Here is an 8,542-nt window from a genome sequence, read left to right on the forward strand (position 1 = left end):
TGTTGGAATGTGATGCAATGCATCCTATTATATTGGATCCTACTCACCCTGTGACAAAATTGCTGATTCAAAGATATGATGAACAACTTAGTCACCCTGGACCAGAACGTTTATTTGCTGAAATTAGGCACATACTGGATCCTGAGAGGAAGAGAGGCAATTAGGAAACATCAGCATGTTTGCAGAGAGTGTCAAAGATGGCGAGCTAAACCTCAAATGCCTAAGATGGCCGATCTGCCACTAGCCCGGCTCCGTTTATTTAAGCCAGCATTCTATAGTACTGGAGTGGATTGCTTTGGGCCTTTTATTGTGAAGGTCGGCCGTCGTAATGAAAAGAGATGGGGAGTAGTATTTAAATGTCTTACAACCAGGTGTGTCTATTTGGACATATTTAATAGCATGGATGCAGACTCTTTCTTAATGACCCTTCGACGCTTTATTCCACGGCGGGAAAACCCTATGAACTGCTTTGTGATCAAGGTACAAATTTCCGTGGAAGTAATCGAGAGTTGTGTGAGGCCTTTGCAAGTTTAACAAATGATCTTAAGTTGCTTCTGGCCAAACAAAAAATTAGGTTCCAGTTCAATCCACCAGGTGCACCACATTTTGGTGGTGCTTGGGAGCGGGAGATTCGTTCGATAAAGACTGCACTTAACATAACCTTGGGGTCCCAAACAGTTACTGAAGAGGTGCTGAGGACAATTCTAGTGGAAGTAGAAGGGATCTTAAACGCAAAACCTTTGGGGTACGTTTCTTCCAATTTAGCTGATCTTGACCCAGTGACCCCAACTATCTGCTTATGGGGGGCCTGACTCATCTCTTCCTCAGGTTGTCTATCCTGAATCAGATCTCTTGACTAGAAGGAGATGGAGACACAGCCAGGTGCTGGCAGATCGTTTTTGGTCATGCTTTCTTAAGTATTACCTACCGAATCTTCAGACACGTCAGAAGTGGCAGAAAGAGGCAGCTAATCTAGCTGATGGAAAGGTAGTAATGCTTCTTGATCCACAGTTACCCAGAGCTTCATGGCCTGTAGGTAGAGTGCTGCGCGTCATACCAGGAGCTGATGGACGAGTTCGAACAGCTGAAGTAAGGATTAATGGAAGAGTGTATACTCGACCTGTGACCCGACTTATAGAACTTCCAGAAATATCTGACGATGAGCCTTCCAGTGACAAACCTTCAGAATGACGTAAGAGGTCAAATTTGGTATACCAAATTTGGGGCGGCTGTAAAAAAGGCTCCTGTGCCTTTAAGGCGCTGAAGCATGATCACGTGAAAACCGTGTGCAGTGAGCATGTGCGTTTGTTAGATGTACCTCGTGAAAGCGGAACTACTGGAGCCACTAGAGAAAGTTTAAGTTTGTGCGTTGTTGACCAAATGTAAGTGCTTATGTACATATTTAGAAGTTAAGAGTTAAAGGTTAGAGAGAGAACTGTTCTGAATTAGTAGTTAGGTTAATATTTTACGTTACCACATTGAAATTGTAATTGCAAACACCTTAAGTTGAAAGTGTGAAGCTATAGTGCCACCTATTGGACATTTGTGTATAGCATAGTGAGATAACATGTATATATGTACTAAATGTCTTATTTTGTTGTTTGCCTGTTAGAACCACACATACACCTACTCACCTACCTGTACAGTTGTTCTACTTCATGTGAAATTTTGGCATCTCAACATTAAAGTGATGTTCCTGAAATGGTTGGATTAGTTCCTGTGTTCTAACCGACACACCACAGCAACTACAGCGTATTGCTAGTCTGCCTTCTGCCTTTCTACACAACATCTACAGAGATGATAACTGGGAATAGAACTGGAATCCAGGATGGGACAACAGCACTGACCAGTGTGCCACCAGTTCAGACAAATGAGGCACCAGAAAGAGAAGAAGAAGAGAAAACACGCAGCTTGAGACATCTTGGGACTTGTGATTTATCCTGTTACTAAATTATAAATTGATCTCAGTCTGATTAATTCTTTTAAAGTTTACATTTAATTTCATAATAAAACAAGTTCTTCATTATATTAATGATAAACTTCATTGTGCACAAACAAACATGGAGGAGGTGCTGAACTGCACACAAACAGCAAACTGATGAGAACGTATCGGTTTTGTGTTTCAGCTTTGGACTAACGTCACCATAAAGCAGGATGACAACATGGTGGCACAAGTGACAGTTTGATTTTTGTAACTGTAATAAGCTCTTTGTAAATTATGGCACAAATTGTTATGCTGATGTTGTGTTGTGTGCCACAGAGCAGACATGACAAGACTCAGCAGAGAACTCAACACGGACTTCGTACTTCTGAGTATTTTGTCCACCCAAAGCACCAAAGATACACTCAGGGAGGATGAAGATAAAGACCACCAAGAACATAACCTCACATTTCTGACTACCCACCGGACCACACTGACCACCTGCTGACCACTACTGATGGTCCAAGTGGCCCACATGCGGTGACTTCCCTGTCCAGTGTGACTTTGTGGTGTCTTCTGTCACCTCGTCACACTGAAAGACCTCAACATTTAACTGTTTAAAGATCCAAGGAAGCCAAAGACTCCTATGACGCTGCTCTACCATAAAGTGACAACAAGTGGAGACTCCAGTGACACGACTGTCATCATCAACATGTCATCATTGGGAATGTGACACCACAGACATGGCAATGAAACACAAAACCCTGTAATGTGTGGAGAACAAAATGTCCATTGAGAGGGAGTGTGACTGTGGACTTCACTACATTGCAATACGGTTAGAAAATTATAAGCAAACTTGGATTATGTGACTTCTAGGGACATTAATGCTCAAATGCACAGAAAATACAAACAAGATTGATGGATTATTTATGACCATCAGAGGGTGCTATTTACACACATTGATTTTTTTTCTTTGTCATATTTTTATATCTTTAAATAGAAACTTCTGGAAAAAACAGCAAACATCATCACCATTAAAAGCGTTCCCATAATGCTGTGCTTTTGAACTGAAGACCCTCTTCCCTCCCTCATTTACTGGTCAACATCCCTGTCTACACTTCAAAAAGTCAGTCCCATGTGACTTGCATTTCCTGTTTATGACATGCGCTGGTTTTTCTGGAAGTATCTGTTTAACAGTATTAACTAAATTCACCTGAGTTTTGGACATTTTCAGAATACCACAGGATAACCGACATGTGGATGATGTGTCACAAGGAGCACGAGATTTTATATTCTGTTTATTTAGTGAACGTTTTCACATCATTTGTTGTCGTACAGCATTGGTCACCATTGGCTTTTCTTAAAATCATAATCTTTTTATCTCAATTCTCCATGAAAACATGGGATTAACATTTGTTTTTTGATGGGATTATTAAAATATTTTACAAAATCACTTTTGAGTGGAGTAGTCATTTACTTTTATCTCAGGCAGGCACAGTGGCTAGTGGTTAGTTTGGCCAGCATAGTTTCCTCACTCTCAGAGACACTTAGAAGACCACCACACCAGTACAGCCCACTCAGAACTGGTTCAGTTTCTCCTTCCCCATTGACATCACTGCATTTCGGCGAGTTTGTCAAAGTCCCTGATCATTTCCACGATTTCGCCCACCATGAGGTGAATTGAACTCAGCGGGTCCACTCATCACTCCTCACCATTCAGTAACAGACGTGATGGCGTCAGAATATAACAAGAGGCCTCTGAAGTCGGTGTGTGACGTCACAAACACAAATGTGCTCTGGCGCTCTGCTTCTTCAGGTCTTCATGTTCAGTTCAGAGACAGAAGGCTCACAGCAAAGTGACAAGTGACACTGCAATGGCTACTGGGAATTTCATTGATGACCAACCTGTTTGTTATTGAGATTTGAGCAAATCTGACCTGAAAAGGTCCAAGAACTCCAGCTGAGGGGCAGACACATTCACAAATGTCATCTCAGAGCCATCAGGAGATTTGAACAATAAAAAAGAAAACAGCGGAGAGCCTGAAACACAGCGAGGTGTCTTGTCATCTAAATCAGAGGAGCGAATGAAAAGATCTGACTTGACCTGAGACCACTGGGGGGCTACTTTATGACTGAATTATGAAATCAATCATTGTGATTTGTAAGTCACTTTGGATGGAGGTTTCTGCCACAACTCAAGGACTCATCTGAAGGGTGTCAGTGAAGTTCACAGCTGTAGTTCAAATCTAAATGTGTTTACAGTACGTGGTGTTCTGTCCTTGTGCCACTAGGTGGGGATAGCGGGCTGTGGAAAAAGAGAAAAAGAAAGGAACAGAAACAGGAAGTTTTAGTCTGTTAGCGGCTTTCTATTGTTGGATTAAATGTTTCATCTGTGGACTCGGAGTCTTTTCATTTTACATCCTGACAACTTAACACAATAATTATTGTATTTAGGGATGAATGCAGTCTTTAATATTAGGAATACAAATAAAGAAAAACATAAAAACAGACAGCAACACAAATCAGTGGGATTGATGTTTAAATGAATTAATGTGTGGACATGAACAGAATTAACAGTGGAATTTGAAATCCAACAATTTTACTTTTGTATTTATTCAGGCATCTTTTTAAACATGAAAGTCACATTAATCTGATCTTTTAATTCTTTAAAGATAAAAATAAAATATTTCCTCAGACACACGTCATTGAAAGTCTTGACATAACTTTTCAAGTTTTCTTCATCTACACAAACAAGTGCATGAAGTTCCATCTAATGGCATATCTGGTGGCCTTCCTCAAAGTCACACCTCACCTGTCACACTTTGTTCTGCTGCTCTTCATTTTCTGTGTCACGTATTTCACTATCTGGGTGTGAAAATTCAACATACAGGAAAGGTTTTATTCATTCATGTTGAACTGACAGATTCTTCTTCCAAAATGTTCCTCCAAGAAAGGAGAAGACGGGCAAACATTCAAGTTCAGGTTTAGTGACAAGTGTGCAGATTACAGGAAACTCTGACTTGTCTGCTTGACAAACACGAACATCACGTTTAGAGTTTCATTAACATGTGAGAAAGTCAAAGATACAAACAGTAAGACCACCGACATGTGTGTGGTGTGCAGACGAGAGCAGTGACTGTGATTAGTGAGAGGAAGAGCATGAAGATCACGCTGATGACACGAGTTTATCTACAACTCCAAAGTCACTCAGCAAATCTCATCAGTGACTCAACTTTCATACTGCAGGCTGACGTGTGTTTGTAGAGGCTTCTGTTCAACAAATGTAACTATTATTATTATTATTATTATTATTATTATTATTATTACTATTATTATTATTATTAAAGTGGCCCAGTGCCTCACACATCCGGACTTCAAATCCCATCATGCTCAGCGTCTCTGTGGAGTTAACGTGTTCTCCTGGTGTCACATGACTTTTCTCCCAGTTCTCCCAGTCGCACATCCACTGGTAACACCAGTCAAACACACTTGCAGCTCTGTCCCTGACTCTATTTGAGTTCATTTATAAATGACAGACAAAGTGACATTTCTGAGTCTCACATACGCCTTCACACTCAAATGCACAATAAATAAACTGATTCAGACGAGGACTGGATTAATGAATTTGAGTCCATTTTTAATTATTTTAATTACACTTCATGACCACAAGAGGTGCCATTCACACACAATTCTGTATTCTGTTGTCATTTTTAATTGTTCTGATTTTTGTGAAGTCGTCCATTTTTTAATTCTGTTTCTTCAGTTCTTTTCTCACGTCTAGCACTCTGTTCAGTAATTAAACTTATTATTGTCATTTCTGTCACACACTCCGACTCCAGCACTGCAGCAGACCACCTGTGTGTGTCACTGAGGTTCAGGACTGTGAGGTGGACCCTCAGAGAAGTTCACGAGAAGCCATTTTCTTACAGAGGACAGCGCCGTGTCACCTCACTGATGTCGATGATTTCTTTTTGTAATTCCTGCCTTTCTTTATTTCATTTGACGTCCCTTTCTGTTTTATTTCATTTCATCCCAAACTCATCTCAGTGTTGATGAACTTCTCAGCAGACTTACAGTGTTGTGTATTTCAGTCCACGTTTAACAACAGAAGTATATAACGCTAGATAGCAATTCATGTTTGTCTGATCGGTGGTCTCGTAGTAGCACACTGACTGGTGGTCCGGCCTTCAGCTCTGGTGTCACAGGTTGGTTCTTATCCGTGTTGCCCCCCACATTGACAGCCCCCTGTGACCCTGAATTAGATAAGTGAGTTACAAAATGGACGGTGGTCTCAATATTCAGGGTCTCAGATTTCTTCTGAAAGTCTCCATTGGCTTTGTGCTGCTCAGAGATGGACAGACGACATTAACACAGAGGGGTCAGTGTGTGCGCAGGGGGCAGATGACCAGAGGGGCTGCGTTTTTACCATCGTTATTAACACCAGGACTGAAGTACGGATAGAGGGGCTCAGTGAAGGAGTCTGTGAAGGTGTAGAGGTGAGAGTGGGACTGGGCATTGTAAAAGGAGACCTGACCTTCATCATAGTCCAGAAAGACCCCCACTGTCAGGGGCTTCATTCTCAGGGGGAGGGGGAGAGGACGGTCAGTGACAGCTATGTATTCGTTCTCATTCCTCAGCCACACAGTCCAGTATCCATCATATGGGGTCACTGTAATCTCCCCCTTCCTGTTGACCGACTCTCTGGCGACTCCTAAAGTCCACGCAGTCTTCCCCCCGACCTCCACCTCCCAGTAGTGTCTCCCTGACGTGAATCCTTCTCTGGCCAGAACATCAGGGCTGCGGTCAAACCTCTTTGGATTGTCCGTCACTCTCTGCCATGTGTCTGTGTGTCTCACTTCTTTCCCGTCTTCAGACACAATGAGTCGTGTATATGCAGTCTCAGGGTCAAAAGTGACATCAGCTGAGGAGAAGAAAGAAGAAAAGAGGAAGACGTCAGGAAATCAGGGGACTTGAGGAAGACAACAACACATTTACACTCCTTGAAGGACCTGAACATTAAAAAGACAAAGACGTCAAACAGCACGTGTTCAGTTCTCAGCCCACCAAGCCCCTCGTGTGTCTCTCTGTGTCACTGCTCGGCCCCCCTGTGTAGTCGCACCTCTGACCTCCTCCATTTTATCTTCATTTAACCCTAAAGAGCCTGATCACCACGCTGTGAACATTTTAATAAAAGACGAATCACACAGCGAGGATTTGTTAAAGACACAAACAAGAAGACCACCAGTGAGGCCTGGCACTCGTTCACAGACTCACCAGCAGCTCTCAGACTTGTCGTCACTAACCTGAGGGTCTCATGTCCCCCCTGGCCTGTTGTCCTCCTGTTCCTGTCATTCCTGTCCACTTTGATTCATTTTGCGCTGCTCTGTCGGTGACTCTGTCACTTTTCTCGTCCTTACTCTGCGTTTGTGGCCTTTTATTTAGTGGACCCCCCATTTTATGTTTCTCAGTTCCTTGTCAGAAGGTGACAACGGGGGGCACTGAATTTATGACACTGAATCTAACAACACAAGATGGCCGTCTGTCAGTGATGAGGATGAAGTGTTACAAGTCATCAGTCAGCAGGGACACCATGTGACCGGTCAGTACAGGTGATGGGGGGCTTTAATAAGGAGAGGGGGACGAGAGGAGATACAAGGTGACAACACTGATAGTGACAGCAGGACAGAACACAAAGTGGCACTAAAGAGGGGACAGGACTGGACACTGAGGGGCTGAGAATGGACAGCGGGCCCTGTGAGGACTCAGCAGCACTCAGTTTACTTTAAAAAGACCTAACGTTGGGAGTGAAAACCTCAAGTGTGTCCTCAGTGTTGTCATCTCACAAATACTTCAACATCGACATGCTGGAAATGTGGGCCTGAGAAAGGGTCTGCACTGAAACACAAGAGGGTCCTAAGTGACAGAAGGGACATCATGGAGTCTTTAAGTAGCAGGATTAGTGACAATGACACGCAGTGCTAATCGGTACGAGACCACCAAATCAAAATGACCTGCTGAGAATAAAGTCTACAAGACAAACGAGCATCCTTTGTACCGAGGAAGACATCTGAGGAGATAGAATAGAATCGAATGCCTTTTATTGTCACTATACACATGTGCTGTACAATGACATTAAAAGCAGCTCATCCTGTGCAGACTTACTGTATATGTAGAACACAAGTAAATGAACAAATAGTGCAAAAAAGTTGCAAAAAAGTTCTGTGACATTATATACATATGGAAGAATAATAACTATTGCACTATTGGGTTATTGCACATCATTTAAATATTGCACAGTTATGATGATCATGTGCAGTGACTAGTGGATGTTGGACCCTGAGAGTAATGATATTGTACAGTATACAGATATTATTATCAGTACCAGTTAGATATTGGATGTTGTGCAGTTAAAGGACAAAAGGAAGTCCAGGGGTTGGGGGTTCGACTGTGTAATCAGTGCACGTGTGAGTTTATAATCGTTATGGCTTTTGGGAAAAAACTGTTCTTGACTCAGTTTGTCCTTGTTGTGATTCTTCTGTAGCGCCTCCCTGAGGGCAGCAGGTCAAACAGATCAGAGCCAGGGTGGCAGTTGTCCTTGATGAAGTTTTTGGCTCTGCTGAG

General features: G+C 42.4%; 1 protein-coding gene across 1 annotated transcript; it reads right to left on the reverse strand.

The window, feature by feature from the left end:
* Positions 1-5,533: 5,533 nt before the first annotated feature.
* Positions 5,534-7,476, reverse strand: LOC120520710 (E3 ubiquitin-protein ligase TRIM39-like). The gene is made up of 2 exons (XM_039742874.1): positions 7,225-7,476; positions 5,534-6,842 (listed from the first exon to the last, which is right to left on the reverse strand). The coding sequence occupies exons 1-2, from the start codon at positions 7,373-7,375 to the stop codon at positions 6,301-6,303; spliced, it is 693 nt and encodes a 230-aa protein (XP_039598808.1). The 5' UTR covers positions 7,376-7,476; the 3' UTR covers positions 5,534-6,300.
* Positions 7,477-8,542: the final 1,066 nt, after the last annotated feature.

The sequence above is a fragment of the Polypterus senegalus genome, unplaced genomic scaffold (genome assembly GCF_016835505.1).
Source record: "Polypterus senegalus isolate Bchr_013 unplaced genomic scaffold, ASM1683550v1 scaffold_189, whole genome shotgun sequence".
Lineage (NCBI taxonomy): Eukaryota > Metazoa > Chordata > Cladistia > Polypteriformes > Polypteridae > Polypterus > Polypterus senegalus.